Here is a 19,462-nt window from a genome sequence, read left to right on the forward strand (position 1 = left end):
ATACTGTTTTGATTACTATAGCTTTGTAGTATATCTTGAAATCTGGGATTGTGACACCTCCAATTTTGTTCTTCTTTCTCAAGATTGCTTTGGTTATTTGGGTCTTCTGTCATTCCATACAAATTTTAGGATTATTTGTTCTTATTCTGTGAAAAATACTACTGGTATTTTGATAGGGATTGCATTAAATCTGTAGATTGCTTTAGGTAATGTGGACATTTTAACAATATTAATTCTTCCAATCCATTAATATGATATACCTTTCCATTTGTTTGTGTTGTTTTCAATTCCTTTCATCAATATCTTACAGTTTTTAGAGTATAGAGATTTCACCTCCTTGGTGAAATTTATCCCTAGTTATTTTATTCTTTTTGGTGCAATTATAAATGGGATTGTTTTCATAATTTATCTTTCTGCAACTTTGTTATTAGTGTATTGAAATGCAACAGATTTCTGTATATTAATTTTGCATGCTGAAACTTTACTGAATTCATTTATTAGTTCTAATAGTTTTTTGATGGAGTCATTAGTGTTTTCTGCATATAGTATCATGTCATCTGCAAATAGTGACAGTTTTACTTCTTCCTTACCAATTTGGATGACTTTTATTTCTTTTTCTTGTCTGATTACTACACCTAGGACTCCCAATAGTATGTTGAATGAAAGTGGATGAAAGTGGTGGAAGTAGACATCCTTGTCTTATCCCTGATCTTAGAGGAAAAGCTTGGAGTTTTTCACCATTGACTATAATGTTAGCTGTGGGTTTTTCATAATGACCTTTATTGTATTGAGGTATATTCCCTCTAAACTCACTTTATTGAAAGTTTATCATGAATGGATGGTGTATTTTGTCAAATGCTTTTCCTGCATCTATTGAGATGATTATATGGTTTTTATCCTTCCTCTTGTTAATGTGATATATCACATTGATTGACTTCCAAATATTGAACCACTCTTGCATCCCTCAAATAAATCCTACTTGATCATAATGAATGATTTCTCAAATGCGTTGTTGGATTTGTTTTGCCAACCTTTTGTTGAGGATTTTAGCATCTATGGTCATCAGAGATGTTGGCCTGTAGTTTTCTTTTTTTGTAGCGTCTTTGTCTGGTTTTGGTATTAGGGTAATGCTGGCCTCATAGAACGAATTTGGAAGCTTTCCTTCCTCAAATTCTCTCAAGTTTTTGTTTGAGAGACATAAAAATGAGTTTATTTCATCTTCATTTTTGCTGTGTATAAAAGTCTAGATTAGTAGGGCTTTTCTGTTTGTCAAACTCTAATTACCTCTGATGTAACCATGAGTTATCCAGGGAACTTTATCTTTTATTCTTACAGAAGAAAATATTAGACATCATTAATATTTCATTATATGTGTGTAGACATAAACTCTACACTTCCTAAAGTTGGGAATTAGAGAATACAACTATGGAACCCCTGCTCAGAAAAAGACACACTCCTTGCCCACCCTTCTCAGTACACATAGATCAGAACAAATAAAATAATTATCAGTATTTGGAAGTTTAAAGAAGCAAGAAGTCTTCTGATTGGAGCATTTAGTCCACTTACATTCAATGTTATTATTGAAAGATATGGGCTTAGAGTCATTGTGATATCTGTAGTTTTCATGCTTGTAGTGATGTCTCTGGTACTTTGTGGTCCTTGCAACATTTCACTCACAGATCCCCCTTAGGATCTCTTGTAGGGTTGGTTTAGTGGTGATGAATTCTTTCAGTTTTTGTTTGTTTGGGAAAACCTTTATCTCTCCTTCTATTCTGAATGACAGGCTTGCTGCATAAAGGACTCTTGACTGCATATGTTTCCTGTTCATCACACTGAAGATTTCCTCATTCCTTTCTGGCCTGCCAAGTTTCAGTAGATAGGTCTGCTACTACCCTTATGCTTCTACCTTTGTATGCTAAGGCCCGTTTATCACTAGCTGCTTTCAGAATTCTCTCTTTATCCTTATATTTTGCCAGTTTCACTATGATATGTTGTGCAGAAGATTGATTCAAGTTACGTCTGAAGGAAGTTCTCTGTGCCTCTTGGATTTCAATGTCTGTTTCCTTCCCCAGATTGGGGAAGTTCTCAGCTATGATTTGTTCAAGTATACCTTCAGCCCCTTTCTCTCTCTTCTTCTTCCAGAATTCCTATGATACAGATATTGTGCCATTTGATTGCATCACTTAGTTCTCTAATTCTCCCTTCTTGATCCTGGATTTTTTTATCTCTCTTTTTCTCAGCTTCCTCTTTTTCCATAATTTTATCTTCTAATTCACCTATTCTCCCCTCTGCCTCTTCAATCCACACTGTGGCTGCCTCCATTTTATTTTACACCTCACTTATAACATTTTTTAATTCATCATGACTATTCTGTAGCTCCTTGATCTCTGCAGTCTCTTTAATAAAAGCTGCTGGGAGAACTGGACAGCAACATGCAGAAGAATGAAACTAGACCTTTCTTACACCATACACAAAAATAAACTCAAAATGGATGAAGGACCTGAATATGAGACAGGAAACCATAAAAACCCTAGAGGAGAAAGCAGGAAAAAACCTCTTTGACCTCAGCCGTAGCAATTTCTTACTCTATAAATCTCCAAAGGCAAGGGAATTAAAAGCAAAAATGAACCACTGGGACCTCATCAAGATAAAAAGCTTCTGCACTGCAAAGGAAACAATCAACAAAACTAAAAGGCAACCAACAGAATGGGAAAAGATACTTGCAAATGACATATCAGATAAAGGGCTAGTATCTAAAATCTATAAAGAACTCACGTAACTCCACACCCGAAAAACAAATAATCCAGTGAAGAAATGGGCAAAAGACACGAATAGACGCTTTTCCAAAGAAGACATCCAGATGGCCAACAGACACATGAAAAGATGCCCAACGTCACTCCTCATCAGGGAAATACAAATCAAAACCACACTGAGATACCACCTCAGGTCACTCAGAGTGGCTAAAATGAACAAATCAGGAGACTATAGATGCTGGAGAGGATGTGGAGAAATGGGAACCCTCTTGCACTGTTGGTGGGAATGCAAACTGGTGCAGCCACTCTGGAAAACAGTGTGGAGGTTCCTCAAAAAATTAAAAATAGAACTACCCTATGACCTAGGAATCTACCCAAAGGATATAGGAGTGCTGATGCATAGGGATCCTTGTATCCCAATGTTTATAGCAGCACTTTCAACAATAGCCAAACTATGGAAAGAGCCTAAATGTCCATCAACTGATGAATGGATAAAGAAGATGTGTGGGAATGCAAGCCGGTGCAGCCACTCTAGAAAATAGTATGGAGGTTCCTCAAAAAGTTAAAAATAGAACTACCCTACAATCCAGCAATTGCAATATTAGGCATATATCCATGGGATACAGGTGTGCTGTTTTGATGGGACACATGCACCCCCATGTTTACAGCAGCACTATCAACAATAGCCAAAGTATGGAAAGGGCCCAAATGTCCGATCCAGCAATTGCACTATTAGGCATTTATCCAAGGGACTCAGGTGTGCTGTTTTGAAGGGACACATGCACCCCCATGTTTATAGCAGCACTATCAACAATAGCCAAAGTATGGAAAGAGCCCAAATGTCCACCAATGGATTAATGGATAAAGAAGATGTGGTATATATATACAATGGAGTATTACTTGGCAATCGAAAAGAATGAAATCTTGCCATTTGCAACTACGTGGATGGAACTGGAGGGCATTGTGCTAAGTGAAATTAGTCAGCCAGAGAAAGACAAAAATCATATGACTTCACTCATATGAGAACTTTAAGAGACAAAACAGATGAACATAAGGGAAGGGAAACAAAAATAATATGAAAACAGGGAGGGGGACAAAACAGAGGAGACTCATAAATATGGATAACAAACTGAGGGTTACTGGAGTGGGTGGGGAAGAGGGTGTGGGCTTAATGGGTAAGGGGCACTAAGGAATCTACTCCTGAAATCACTATTGCACTATATGCTAACTAATTTGGATGTAAATTTTAAAAAATAAAAAATAAAATTTTTTTAAAAAGATGTGGTTTATATATACAATGGAATACTCCTTGGCAATGAGAAAGAATGAAATCCTGCCATTTGAAGCAATGTGGATGGAACTGGAGGGTATTATGCTGAGTGAAATAAGCCAGGCAGAGAAAGACAGATACCATATGTTTTCACTCATATGTGCATCTTGAGAAACTTAACAGAAGACCATGGGGGAGGGGAAAGGGAGGGGGAAGTTATGAAGAGGGAGGGAGGCAAACCATAAGAGACTCTTAAGGACTGAGAACAAACTAAGGATAGATGGGGGGATGGGGGAGAGGGGAAAGTGGGTGATGGGCAGGGAGGAGGGCACTTGTTGGGATGAGCACTGGGTGTTGTATGGAAACCAATTTGAAAATAAATATATTTAAAAAAGAAAAGAAAAGAAGCAAGAAGTCACAATGTGCAGTCAAGGAAGTGTGTTGAATTGGAAATGGGTAATTCCCAGAGCAAAATTCTAGATGTTTGCTGCCGTTCTCCTAGCTTTAAAGATGGTTTTTTTCTCTCTCTCCCTCCTTCTTAAACACATTCATTCATCCTCTCTTTTAACAAGTACTTTTTGAACTCTGCTTAGTGCTAGATATTGTAAATCTTGATAAATCAGACGTGGACTCAGCTTGCAAGGAGCTTCCAGTAGAGAAGATGACAGGCACACAAATAGCAGTGACAGACTGAGATGTCAGAAGAGATGCACAGACAAAAATCTTCCCCAGTTCAGAGGAGTTAAAGATTACTTCGGGGGAATAAGAGGGTTAAGGGAGGAAAGAATCAGGAAAAATGCCTCCCAGAGGCAGAATTTGAGCTGTGCCTTTAAGAAAAGAAGGAATTTGGTCGTGCTGAGATGGTGACAAGTGACAGGTGACAAGCTTTTCTGGGAAGCGTTGTCCAGGAAAAAAAGAATCAGCAAGCACCAGAGTTAGGCTAAATTATATATACAAAGGAGCAGCAAGAAATAAAAATGCCAAATTGCAGATGGCCTTGAATGCCAGGCTAAGGTGTTCCGTTTGAGACAAATGCTTAGCTAAATGAGCATTCCTTCTAGGGAGATGAGGGAAAAGGGTGTGTATCTATCTATGTCTGTCTATCACCTGTTGGGGACCAGCTGTGTGCCAGGCCCTTTGCCAAGTGCTTTATACACAGTCTCTCATTAAATCCTCTCATCAGCTTACAAGATAGGTATCAGGATCCTATATAGCTAGGTGTCCCCACACCTTATCTTTTCCTATCTTTGCCTTCTCAGGACTGTTGTGGGCCTGACTTGGGGTGTCAGGTTGACCATTAATAAGGCAAATCCCTGTGTACCTCGCAGGGTTTGAGTAACTGGAAGGCGATCTCCCAGCTGGAAAGTACCTGGGCTACAACTGGAAGCCATCCCTCCCTCTGGGTACCAGCGTGGCACCGGGATTGCGGCCCAGCACCTCCCAGCGGCCGGCGCAGGCCCCGCCCAGTCGCAGGGGATTGGCCACCGAGCCCGGCCAGCTGAGGAGGCGAGGCCGTGCCAGCCGAGGGGGCGGGCCATGGGCTGGTCCCAGGACTGTCGGACCCGGCGAGCAGCTATTGAGGCCCCCGGGCGCTCGGAGGCTGCAGGCCGCGCGGCCAGGCTGAGCCCCAGCCGTCGCGCCGCCGCCCGGGCGCTCCCTTCCATCATGCTGTGGCGGGGAAGCCAGGCGCTCCGGCGCTTCTCCACCGGCCGGGTGAGTCTGGTCCCGGGCGAGCGTCCTGGCTCTCTCTCACCGGAGCTGCTTTCCAGACCCCCGGGCGGGGCGGGCGGGTCGGGAGGGTCGGGAGGGCCGGGCGGCGGGGCTGGGGGTGGGCAGCGATGTTCAGGCTTTGCTAAAAGCCAAGAGCGTTTTTAAAACTAGGAGAGTGCCGAGAAGGATCCGGAGAGGGTCTTGAGTATGGCTTGCCAGGCGAGCCATTGTCTTCTCCCGGGAAGGGGCTGAGGATGCGGCTTTTGAACATCTACGGTCTGGCTGGGATTGACAGGGTGGGGACAGTCACTTGGCAAGGGGGACAGGGTCAGCTTCCTTTCCTTTTTTCATTTCAATGATGACATCCCTGGTTATGAGATGGAGCTGAAGTACAGGACCGAAACCGTTTCTGGAGGACAGTAGTATTCAAGTCAGCCGCGTGGTCCTGGGCGGCCTGGGAGTGGGAAGCCCTGGCATTGAGGATCCATTCAGATTTGGGCCCTCGGAGCTGGTGGCTGCAGGCTCATTTTTCGCGAGTTGCAGGCGGCAAGATTGCTATGATTACCAGACGCTGCAGAAGCAGCCACTCTGGAACATTATTAAACTGTAGTTAAGAAACGAGCCGTGGCCCAGCCCCGCGCCTTAGAATTGCATCAGCTCCTCCAGAAATGGAAAGAGAGCAGACACGTTGCATGTGACCCCTGGGAGAGATGCCTCCCTGCATTTAGGCAGACTCTAAACTGTTTAGGGAAGGGAAAAAAAAGCATGTCATGTACATCATCTCTTCTATAGGAAGTGCATGCTTCCTGGTCTGTGAAAGAATTTGCTTTTCAATTCCTCTTCTTTGCCAAAGCCATATGTGCATGTATACAAATCCAGACGTAAGAAACTTGAAGGCGGAGAGAAGTCTTGAATAGCAACAAGAACCGGCAGAACGATGCATACATGGAAAATCTTTTGTCTCCCAGACGACCCCAAATAATGAGGATTCGTCACTTTACCCCATCCAGTCCTAGTAACTGGGGAGTATTCGCCCTTTTAAAGAATAAGAAAAGAGAAACCTGCTCTTGGAGAGCCTTTGCTTGCTCTGAACTCCTCCTTAGCTTTCTCCCGCCACGTGGCACCTGGGGATGTGGATTGGATGGCACCGAGAGCAAGGGCTTGTGCCTGCCTATTTTATTGGCCTCCTCTGTCAACACCTTTCATTGAATTGCCTTTTTTGGAGTGCGGAAGGGAGTCTCAAAGAACGAAAAGATTGCAATAGTGGGGTTTACATAAGATTTCAGTAATAAAAGTTGAACATCCCAGGTGGCAAATGACGTGAACAGAAACATGCATGTGGGGAAGCACCAGGCACGGTCAGGGGTCTGGGGTCTGACTGTACATGTGAAAGAGCAGCGACATTCGTTTGGGAAGAAGACAGGTTCTTCCATGGCCAAAAGGAAGTCATGGAATAAGTGAAGTGTTTGGGATATTTTACTCCATAGAAAATGGGGATCCATCCTTTGGACGGTATTCTAGTAAGAATTGTCCAAACTCAAGCATGGCTAGTGGGAGCGTAAAAAGGTGCAGCCACTTTGGAAAACTGGCGATTTTTTATAAAGTTAAACATACACCTATAATATGGCCCAGCAATTGCACTCCTAGGTATTTACCCAAGAGAAGTGAAAACTCATGTTCACACAAATACCTATTTATGAATGTTTGCAAAGGCTTTATTCATTATCACCAAAAACTGGAAACAACTTAAATGTCCTTCATCTGGTGACAGGATAAACAGTGGATAAATCCATCCCTACATGGGAATCCTACTCAGAAAAAGAAAGAGGAAGGAACTCCTGGTGTGTACAAAAGCATGGATGAAACTCAGATGTGGGTGCTGAGTGTCAGAAGACAGACTCAAAGGGCTATGTATTATATGATTCTGCTTATGTGACATTCTGGAAAGAGTAGAACTATACAGTGATAGAAAAAAGATCGGTGGTTATTAGGGGCTGGACATGGGGGAAGCATGGACTATAAGAGACTGTCTCTCAAAGGACAGGAAGGAATATTTTGGCGGGGGGTGGGGGGTGATGGAACTATTCTTTTTTTTTATTTTTATTTTTTAAATTTATTTTTGCGACAGAGAGAGACAGAGCATGAGCAGGGGAGGGGCAGAGAGAGAGGGAGACACAGAATCGGAAGCAGGCTCCAGGCTCTGAGCTGTCAGCACAGAGCCCGATGCGGGGCTCGAACCCACAGACTGTGAGATCATGACCTGAGCCGAAGTCGGATGCTTAACCGACTGAGCCACCCAGGCGGATGGAACTATTCTTTATCTTGATTATAGCAGTGATTAGGTGACTGTGTGTCTGTCAAAACTCCCAGAACTATCCACTGAAAAGGGTGTATTTTACTGCAGGTAAAGTATACCTTCATCTTTAAAAGTGAAAAAAATCACAAGTTTTTTTTTTGTTTGGTGTTAAAGCAGAATGAAAAAAAAAAAAAAGAGTGACAAATTTCTTAGAACCTAGCAAAATCCAATGGGAAAACTAGTTTATAACACTTCCTGCTAGAGTCGATTTTTTCCATCCTCAGTCTTAAAGAAGTGGACTCAGAAATATTTAATGATTTTGGCTTAATGATGTGGCTGGATCTTTTTAACTACGGCCACTATCCATAGCAATAAACCCTTTGTCTATAGTTAGTGTCGTGCACTTCCATTATCTTGCCTGGTTCACTCCTCCTTAATTTCTCCCCATGGGGGGGATTATTTAGCCTTCATACTATTTGGCACTTTGTAATTTAGCTTCCTCTGCCAGTGTCTGGGATAAGTCTGGCTGGTGGTTCTGGGTTCATAGCCTGGTTCTGGAACTTGAGGTTACTCTATGATCCAATTTAAGAGGTTGGACCCCTCCCTACTTCTTGGAACCAAGTACTGGTTTATACCCTAATTCTAGCAACCAGGTCCTTGTTTCTGAATTACCTGACCCCCTGCTTTCATGTCAAGTTTGTTTTGAGGACCTTCAAATTCAACTTCAAACCATATTTGGTTGTGTATTGAGCACTTGTTCTAAATCCTGAGGATATAATTATTTAATAAATAATAATAATAATATAATAATAATAGGTAGCATTGACATAGCACTTAGTATGCACCAGACACTGTTATAAATGCTTTACATTTATGCACACTTAATTTGCTTACTATCTCAGTGAGGTAGGTACTATTATTACCCATTTTACAGATAAAGAAACTAAAACTCAGAGAAGTTAAATAACTTTTTTAGAGTCTCACAGCCAGAAAGGATAAAACAATAAACAAGAAATAAACTATCCCTGCTTTCAAAGAGTCCGTAGATTAGTGGAACAAATGATTAAACTTGTGGTTAAAAAATAATAATAGACAATATGCCAAAAAGGAAATACAAATGGATAGTGCAATATTAAAAGGCACTCAACCAAACCAGTAATCAAGGGAATGCAAATTAGAACAAGATATAAGATTTCACTCATCACATTGGCAAAAATCATAGAAGTTGACAATATTGTGTGTTGGCAGGGGTGAGAAAATAGTTCCTCAAATATTCTAGAAGCCAATTTGATGGTATCCATTAACATTTAAGTTTTAAAAATGATCCTACAATTTCATTTGTAGATATCTGAGAAAAGCACTCCTGCATGGGCACAGGAAGCATGTACCAGGATACCCATTGCCATGGTATTTGTAATAATGACAGACTGGAAGCCAAGCTGTTCCTCAGTAGGGAAATGAACAAATAAACTGAGACATAGCTACGCTCTGAAATGCTGTGCACCAATTTTAAAGAATCAATTATAGGTACTAACAAAGTTATGGGACATTACACATAATATGACTCAATTTGTGTTATTTTTAAAACACAAAATAATATTTTATGTATACACTTCGATATATGTAAATGTCCGGAAAAGGTATGTAGGATGCACAGCAAACCATGAAATGTTTTTTTCTGGGGTGGAGGGGAAAGGGAAGTGGGATTGGGAGACTCCAGTCTTATCTGTGATTGTTTCATTTAAAACAAATTTTTTTTTACATTTATTTTTGAGAGACAGAGTGAGAGACAAAGCACAAGCAGGGGAGAGGCACAGAGAGGGAGATACAGAATCCAAAGCTCCTCCAGGCTCCAAGCTGTCAGCACAGAGCCCGACGTGGGGCTTGAACTCATGAACCGTGAGATCGTGACCTGAGCTGAAGTTGGATGCTTAACCGACTGAGCCACCCAGGTGCCCCCCCAAATTTTTTAATGTGTACTTACTTTTGAGAGAGAGCAAGCACATGCGAGTAGGGGAGGAGCAGAGAGAGAGAGGGAGGGGGACAGAAAATCTGAAGTGGGATATGTGCTGGCAGCAGGGAGCCCAATGCAGGGCTCGAACTCAAGAACTGTGAGGTCTTGACCTGAGCCGAAGTCGGACGCTTAACCGACTGAGCCACCCAGGTGCCCCTGTGATTGTTGCATTTTTAACAAGGAGATTGTGTGTATATGTTAGATATGTAATTAAACATTAATTTTAAAAATTCTATGCAATGAGAATATTACAGATAAATGCAATGCACTGAAGTCCTCCCCTTCTAGCAGGGACTGGAGTCCATCCCTGGATCTAGTCCTTTGGACTCTTTCCCTACTTTTACCCAATCTTTGACATGGTCTTTGGTCACCAGCTGCACCCAATCTTTAGGCGCAAGGCATCCCCAGCTGGCCTCACATGCTAACAGACCCTGTGTTGACATCTCTGTTTTAAAAACCTCTTACCAGGGTACCTGGGTGCCTCACTCAGTTGAGCGTCCAACTCTTGATTTCAGCTCAGGTCATGATCTCATGGTTCGTCAGTTCGAGCCCCGAGCCAGGCTCTATGCTGACAGCGTGGAACCTGCTTGGGATTCTCTCTCTGCCCCTCCCTTGCTTATATACACACTCTCTTTGTGTGCAACTAACAAAGTTATGGAACTTTCTCTTTCTCAAAATAAATAAATAAACATCTAATAAAAATAAAAATCTTTTATCCTTTTTATGATAAAAAAAAATGTTGGCCAAGGGGTGCCTAGGTGGCTTAGTGGGTTAAGCATCTGACTTCTGCTCAGGTCATGATCTGACAGTTAGTGAGTTCAAGCCCCACGTCGGGCTCTGTGCTGACAGCTTGGAGCCTGGAGCCTGCTTCGGATTCTGTGTCTTCCTCTCTCTCTGCCCCTCCCCCACTCATGCTCTGTCTCTGTCTCTCAAAAGTGAATAAATGTTTAAAAAAATTAGAAAAAAAAATGGCCAGATATCCAAGAAAGTCCTCATTAATACGTACTTTATATGATTACACAATGGGGAAAAAATCAAGTTGCACAAGTTTGTCATTTATGGTGGTGTCTTTTTTTTTTTTTTTTTTAATTTTTTTTTTTTCAACGTTTATTTATTTTTGGGACAGAGAGAGACAGAGCATGAACGGGGGAGGGGCAGAGAGAGAGGGAGACACAGAACCGGAAACAGGCTCCAGGCTCTGAGCCATCAGCCCAGAGCCTGACGCGGGGCTCGAACTCACGGACCGCGAGATCGTGACCTGGCTGAAGTCGGACGCTCAACCGACTGCGCCACCCAGGCGCCCCTATGGTGGTGTCTTGAATCTTGTTTGAATCTTACACAGATTTACATCTATGCAATGTGGAACTTGTTGCTTCTGATGATTAGTATGAGGGTTTGTTACAATCAGTACCATGGACTTTTACGCTATTCCAAGCTACCTCCTGTGAATGTATTGATGGTGGCTTATTAAGTCAGCTTTTATTTTCACTGTGTATCTGCTCAACTCTCAAACTCAAGAGGGGTGCCCACCCGAAGTTAATGCATGCCTCGCCTGAATGTGTGTTAATAGAGAAATAATATAGCATCACTCTTGTGCTTAAAATCATTCATTCGGTGGATCTCACTGTCTTCACAGTAAGGTCCAAATTATTTGCTGTAGACAAGGCTCTCCCTAATAGGTCTTCTGACTCTCCCTAGAGAGTCACTTGTCATCACTCCCCAACTTCCAGTATTGGACCCACTCTGCCCACTCCTTCACTTCTTTGTAAACGCCACCCCCCTCTGCCTGAAACTTCCCAAGGACCTCTGATAATCCCCGCCCTTCTCTTGGCCAACTCTTAGGATGAGCGCTCTAAGATTCAGTCAAGGAATTCTTGGAAAGTCTTCCCCTTTCCACACCCACACTGTGCTTTCCTGTCCAGCTCTATGATGCTGATATGTCTTTACTGCTTCCCTGCTAACTGGCAAACTCCTGAGGGCAGAGACCAGTCTTCTTTGTGCTTTTACTGTAGGGATCCCCCCCCCAAAAAAAACGCCCATGGAAGCTAAACAGGCGAGCAAATGAAGGATTTGAGCCTGAGGGAGCGAAAGGCCATATCCAACCAGAGGAACGGGGGCAGCCGCTGCTCAGCTCTAGCTGACTGTTGCTACGTCGAAGTGTAGACCATGGTTGACGAACCTCCTGAGTTCTAAAAAGAAGTCAGAAATTCAGCCTGCTAATGTGAAAGCTCCTAAAAATCTTATCACAATTCTTTTACAAATGCTCTGTGGGCCGAATAAAATACTCTTGTGGGACAACTGATTTGCGGTGCCTACCAGGCCCTGGGCACGGAGCATGGTAAATGCTCAGAACATGTTCGTTGAGCACGTCTTGCACACTGTCAGGCATGATTTGGGGCACCATGTGCCGCATGTTCCATAAGGTGCTAGGCATCTGGATGTCTCTGAAAAATTGACTTGGTCTTATTCTTCGGTAAAACTGTCAGTTCTCACAATTCCTGACGTGGAGAGCTTTGGCCTTGTTTTACACCCCTCTCAAATGGTTCTGTAACGGTATCGTCTGCTTCGCAAAAGCGTTTCGGATCAGGGCTGACTTGTAGTGCTGTGCCATTAGGCTTTCTATAGAGGATTGTGTTTTGGTTTTTGGTTTTAATCCTTGGAGCATAATCAGAATTCTCATTAATTTGCTTCCTGAAGGAGTCCACCAGGATGTGGATAGCCTGGGAATGCAACATTGAATAGTTTAAATAGCAGAAGCTCTGGGGGTGCCTGGCTGGCTCGGTCAGTAGAGCTTGTGACTCTTGATCTCAGGGTTTTGAGTTCAAGCCCCATGTTGGGTGTAGAGATTACTTAAAAATAAAATCTTAAAAAAAAAAAAAAAAAAAAAAAGAAGGCAAAAGTTCTGTTCCCTGCCAAAGGCTCTTCTAGGCAGAATGCCATCATTAGAGAAACCCAAGATAGTGGCACTTACCGCCAAGATTTATAAATGCTGTGGGTGGTTTTATGCCTCCCTGTCTTTCTCACCAATATAACAGGCACTTATAGTGCCTCAAAGAATGTTCTCTGGTCACCAGATCCAGCCTACAAATGAATGGTGCTTTCTCCCCTGTCAGGACCACCATGGTATTTCCTTAGAAAGTCTTATGGAACTATTTCCCACAATTAACCTGTCAAACTGTTACCATATTTTTCTTTTAAAAAAAGGGGGTTTGGGGAGGGAGGACAGGAGTGCCTGGGTGGCTCAGTTGGTTGAGCATCTGACTCTTGATTTCAGCTCAGGCCCTGATCCCAGGGTCATGGGATCGAAACCCCAGTCGGGCTCTGTGCTGAGTGTGGATACTGCTTAGGATTCTCTCTCTCTCCCTCTCTCTCTACCTCTCTCTCTCCCTCTCTCTCTCCCTCTCTCTCTCCCCCTCTGCCCTTCATCCCTGCTCTCAGGCTCTCTCTCAAATAAAAAATAAAATAATATAAAATATTTTAAAATGGGGGGCAGACCTTCAGTATAGGAAAACAATAGAAGCTTATCTGCTGAAGTGTGATAGATCTGAGTTTTGCTTCTGCCCGTGGTTAGCCCCGTCTGCAGGCAGTTTACTTGACTTCCCTAAGCCCTGTGTGTTCTCATTTGTAAAATGGGTTACTGTGAGGTCTAAAGGCATAAGTAGTTGATAAAATGTTTTAAATTGATTAACAGGGCTCAACGTGGTGTTGGGCTCATGGTACATTTCCAGTAGGAAAGTTCCATCATCAACATTTTTTATTTACCGAAGTATTACTTGTGGCATAACAATAATAATAATAATAATAATTAACATTTGTTGAGCATCCACTATTGCCACACACTGCACTAATGCATTAGGTGATAAATTAGATGATAAACTACTGCATTAGATGATAAATCCTTTTAACAACCTTATGAAATAGGTACTATTATTTTTTTATTTTTAAAGAGTTTTTAAAAAATTTTTTTAATGTTTACTTATTTTTGACAGAGCGCGCGCATGAGTGGGGGAGGGGCAGAGAGAGGGAGACAAAATCTGAAGACAAAATCTGGATCATGACCTGAGCTGAGATCAAGGGTCGATGCTTAACTGACTGGGCCACCCAGGTGCCACTGGATACTATTATTATTCAGATTTTAATTGATGAGACCCAGCTCAAAATCCTATGGCCTGTGTTATGGAAAAACAAAGGAAACTAATAACCAGAGTTAGAAGCTGAGAGCTGCCACTTAGTAGCTGTTTGACTCCAGGCTATATCTTAACTTCCAGGTGTTTTAATATCTTCATCTATAAAGTGGCTTAGGGATACCTGTCTCCAGGAGTCATCGAGCGATCAAAATGAGGTAATATATGTGAAATACCTGGCACTTACAAGGGTCTCGTTAAAATGTTGACTAAGGGGCGCCTGGGTGGTTCACTCAGGTCATGATCTCACAGGTTCATGAGTTTCAGCCCCACATCCGGCTCTGTGCGGACAGCTCGGAGCCTGGAGCCTGCTTCGGATTCTGTGTCCCACCCCGCCCTCTGCTCCTCCCCTGCTCACGCTCTGTCTCTGTCTTTCTCTCAAAAATGAATAAATGTTAAAAAAAAAAAAGTTTGCTATTATTTCCACCCCTTCTTCCTGATCCAAGCTTCCCAGGGCAGAACCTTTTTGCGAAGCAGGTAGGCACACGCTCTCCATACAGCACAGATTCTCTGACTTTAGTGTGCCTCTCAGCCGATGGGGAGCTTGTTAAAATGCAGCTTCCTAGTGCCCCGCGTCTGACTCAGGAGATCTGGAGTGGGGCCCAGGAACCCACACTTTTAGCACATCCTCCCCACTGATTCTAACACAGCCATCACAGCGTACGTCAGTCCTCAGATCACACTTGGAGAAATAAGAATACCCCAGTCTGGTGTTTGGGAATTATGCCAACTCATTATAAACGCACTTACCATCCTAAAATCGGAACATGTCTCAGTGTTGGAAACTCACTTTTGTAGCTTCAGCTTTAGCATGAAGCTCAGAAACTGTTTCAGTGAATGTAGCATTTCTAGAGATACTGACTTTCTTTAAATGCTGTCTTTCTAGGGGAGCGTGGAATCTGGAATTGAACTCCAAATACCCAGGTGACAGCTGAGCACAGCGTTACATTTGAACCATCTCAGCCTCTTAGCTCTTTTGTGTGCCAAGGGTAGTATTTTAGAAGGCTTAAACTATTTGGTGTTGGTAGCGGTGTGAGGCAAAGCCGGATTTTTAAGATATGCCATCATGTCTGTTCTAGTTCAAGCCACAGCATAAATGATAGGATTTGGAGATGGAATGCTTACAGAACATTTTGATTTTTCTGATAAGAGTAAATGAAATAATCACGTATTATCTGTAGGCAAACTATGCTGTTGTTGCAGAGTTAATCTGTTTGCTTGAAAATATTTGTTAGATGTTGAAGCTGTAGGCTCTTTGGGGATAGAATCTTTGGCTGGCCCTGGAAAAGATTTTTTTCAAGTAAAACCTTCATTGTTTTCATTATCAGCTCAATTACAGGGAACATGTGAACCCATATGCTTTTAAGTTCATGCCTAAAAAGGGAAGCTGTCTATGCCCCCAGTAAATTGGGAAATAAGGAAAATTGTTTCCTCATAATCAAATTTTCACAGTGAGGCTTGACTAATTTAGAATGACTTTATAGTACATTAAAGAATCCCATTTAGAGTGAAAGGGAAAAATATCTAAATCCAAGTCCTGTGGAGCTGTGTTCTTTTTTTTTTTTTTTTTTAACGTTTATTTATTTTTGAGGGAGACAGAGACAGAGTGTGAGTGGGGAAAGGGCAGAGAGAGAGGGAGACACAGCATCTGAAGCAGGCTCCAGGCTCTGAGCTGTCAGCACAGAGCCTGATGCAGGGCTTGAGCTCGCAAGCAGTGAGATCATGACCTGAGCTGAAGTTGAGCGCTTAACCGACTGAGCCACCCAGGTGCCCCATTGTTACCTTAGCTTTGCAAAAGATTCCATTTGGAGAGAATTTACAGGAGGTATAATTGCTTAAAGAGAATTCTTTAAAACTACAACTCCTTAGCACTATTCTTATTTAAATGGTGTCTGTATTTCTTGATAATCAATATACTTTTGTACATCAGTGTTAATCTTCTAAAAGGAAGAGAAAAGAGATGAGTGGTGGGAGCTCATTTTTATTATTTTTAAGTGCATATGTAGGCTTTGAAGTCAGACAGACCTGGATTCAAGTCTCACCTCTCCTCCTTTTTGCCAACATGACCTTGAGGATATAATTGACATTTCTGAGCTGTGGTTTCTTCATTCATAAAATAGTGTAAACTGGGAGATAATCAAACATGATAGTTGCAATGATTAAATGAAATGAAATGATGTGCAGCTCTTAATTCTTTACCTGAAACCTGAAGGACACGGGCACCTGGGTGGCTCAGTTGGTTGAGTGTCCTACTTTGGCTCAGGTCATGATTCACTGGTTCATGGGTTCAAGCCCTGTGTTGGGCATTGTGCTGACAACTCAGTACCTGGAGCCTGCTTCAGATTCTGTGTCTCTCTCTGTCCCTCCTCCACTCACATTCTCTTTCTGTCTCTCAAGATAAATAAATTAACATCAAAAAAAATTTTTAAACCCGAGGAACAGAATATATTTAGAGATTCGGAATTACATTTTAGAAAGTCAATGTGGTACATAGATAGTACATTACATATCATCCACAGCAGGGTCTGGGACAGTATCTGTAACCAAACACATTGATTTTTCTGCAGCAAAACATACAAATGTTCATACAGTCCTTACGAATACTGTAATTAAGATTATAAATAGCAGTATGTCAGCCCAGGTCAAGTTTGAAACCAAATGAATGTGCACAAACTTACAAGAAAGCTGTAAGGACTAAAAAGAATGTTCCATTGGAGCAATCCAGGTTTTGAGGCCTAAGGAATTTGGGCCACTTGCCAAAGATTTTGGAATTTTGGACTATATAAAGAAATATGGAACTGTATCTAGGATGTAGCAAAACCTCTAAGACATGATTGAAGCTTTTACCGCAACAGTCCTTTGTGTCAGATGCTGCATTGAGCTTCTTACATGTTAATATTAAGTCATCTGCTTCAATCAAACTTGTGTGAGGTTGGTGTTATTATTCCCATTTTACAGGTGAGGAAAAAAGGCAACAGAAGTTCGTCGCTTGCTTAAGGACACACGACTAAACAGGAGTGGCACTTGATTTTGATTTCGGGTAGTCTAGCACTGGGGTCTGCCTGTGACCCCCGTGTCATACCGCGTGTTAGCTCTTGGCCTCTTCTGGAAGTTAAGAGATGAGTCCGGCTCTTCTTTCTATATTGCAGGGTCACAAAAGCCATTGTCCTATTGAAGCAGATCTTGCTCAGAATTAAACTCCTTTTAACTATGAAACTTACCCTTACTTGTTAACATCCGGCTTCATTTCACCGAGGAGTTGGAATGGCTTGTAAAATATATGCAATCCCAATGATTATGATGAATAATCAGGGGGATTAGAGCAAAGGGGAAAAAAGGAATATGTCGGCGTGACATTATTTTCACTGCTGTTTATGTGTAAAACAGTTTATGTGTTTTCACTACTGTTTATGTGTAGCCTAGGTTCAGCGTGTGTCAATAAAAATTTTATTTTGTAGATCTCTGTGTTGTTTCCTCAAGTCATTTTGCATGATTGGAAAAAGAGTGTTGGTCACCCATGTCTTCTAACCATGCCGACGTCTGTCATCATTGAATTGCTTCACAGGCCTATTTCAAAAACAAGCTGAAGCTGGCACTTATTGGTCAGAGCCTTTTCGGACAGGAAGTGTACAGTCACCTCCGCAAAGAGGGCCACCGAGTTGTGGGTGTGTTCACGGTTCCAGACAAGGATGGCAAAACTGACCCGCTGGGTGAGTGTATCTTGGAACAGCTGAATCAAGGACTCTGCACTGACCCAGCTGGCTCAGGCCCCAGCTCAGACCCCTTATGCCTTGTTGGCATTTCTAAAGCTCTGTTTCTTTGCCACAGCTCCCAAAGACCCAGACTACCTGCCTCCCCCCTGGATTCTGCTACACGCACTCTGCCTCTTGAAAGCCTTCTCAAGCTAAGTCTATTTGCAGACTCAAAAATGCTCCTTTGTCTGTGGGCCCCAAGACAAAGATGCAGGCCCCCACTGTGTTAAGAATTTCTCCACTTACCTCCAAGGTCCCTCAGAGGAATTTTCAGGTTTATGTTTTTTCTGAACTACACTTGTGACTTTCCAAAGGTGTTATGAAGCATCTAGAATAATGTCTGATTCAGAGGTGCCAATGGAATTGAAGAGAGGACCGCATCCAATGATAGAAATTGATGTGGGGTCATAAAGAATATATTTATGTCAGAACAATGATAGCTTGGCTGCTTGGCTGTTAAGGTAAGGTAAAGAAGATAGCCATTCTCAAAGCAAACGTACAATGAGATTCTGATTTACAAGTATGCAGTTGACCCTGAACAACACAGGGGTTTGAGGTGCTGACCCCCTACCTAGTCAAAACTCCACATATTGCTTTTGACTCCCCCAAAACTTAACAAAAAATAGCCTACTGTTGACTAGAAGGAAGTCTTAACTGTTAACATAAGCAGTTTATTACCACATATTTTGTATGTTATATGTATCGTATACTGTAGTCTTATGATAAAGTAAGCTAGAGAAAAGAAAATGTTATTTAAAAAATCATAAGGAAGAGAAAATACATTGACAGTACTATATTTATTTAAAAAATTCACATATAAGTGGACCCACACGGTTCAAACCCGATTGTTCAAGAGTCACCTATAGTTATGTTGAGGATGGGTGCAAGACGCGGAGATAGAAATGGTCTACAAATTGTACAGATAGGGCATAAGAATGAGCGACTAGCTATCCTGGCTTATAAATCAGATCTTCAGAAATCACTGGAACAATGCGACATATTGGCTGATAAACACTGATCAGTGATAACCCTAAAATTGTAGCCTTTTTTCTTGGAAGAAATAGTTCTGGGGCTTATCCTATCTTGTTCTACTTTTAAAAATATTATATTTTAACTTTTTTTTTCAAGAGTCATGCTAAAAAAAAGTTGGGTCAAAGAGCACATATGCATATATGAATTTAATCACTTGATTTAGAAATTATCCTTGGGGGGGGGCACCTGGGTAGCTCATTCAGTTGAGTGTCCATCTGACCCTTGGTTTCAGCTCAGGTCATGATCCCAGGGTCGTGGAATAGAGCCCTATGTTGGGCTCTATGCTGAGTGTGGAGCCTGCTTAAGATTCTCTCCCTCTGCCCCTCTCCCCCACCCCTGTGCGTGCGCACGCTCTCTCTCTCTTTCCCCAAAAGGAAAGAAAGAAAGAAAGAAAGAAAGAAAGAAAGAAAGAAAGAAAGAAAGAAAGAAAGAAAGAAATTATCTTTGTTTC

The 19,462-nt window shown here is 42.1% G+C and overlaps 1 protein-coding gene across 2 annotated transcripts in view; it reads left to right on the plus strand.

Annotated features, from left to right (window-relative positions):
• Positions 1 to 5,570: 5,570 nt before the first annotated feature.
• ALDH1L2 (aldehyde dehydrogenase 1 family member L2) overlaps positions 5,571 to 19,462 on the plus strand; it is a 67,710-nt gene continuing 53,818 nt past the window's right edge. The window contains exons 1-2 of one of the 2 annotated variants that reach the window (XM_086712475.1): positions 5,571 to 5,736; positions 17,793 to 17,937. In XM_086712475.1, the coding sequence (XP_086568601.1) occupies positions 5,689 to 5,736; positions 17,793 to 17,937 (193 nt within the window). In that variant the 5' untranslated portion in view covers positions 5,571 to 5,688. Of the gene's footprint in view, positions 5,737 to 17,792; positions 17,938 to 19,462 lie in introns of those variants that run through there. The other variant, XM_086712476.1, reaches the window with a different exon arrangement.

The sequence above is a fragment of the Puma concolor genome, chromosome B4 (assembly GCF_028749965.1).
Source record: "Puma concolor isolate L17-30 chromosome B4, mPumCon1.1.hap2, whole genome shotgun sequence".
Taxonomy (NCBI): domain Eukaryota; kingdom Metazoa; phylum Chordata; class Mammalia; order Carnivora; family Felidae; genus Puma; species Puma concolor.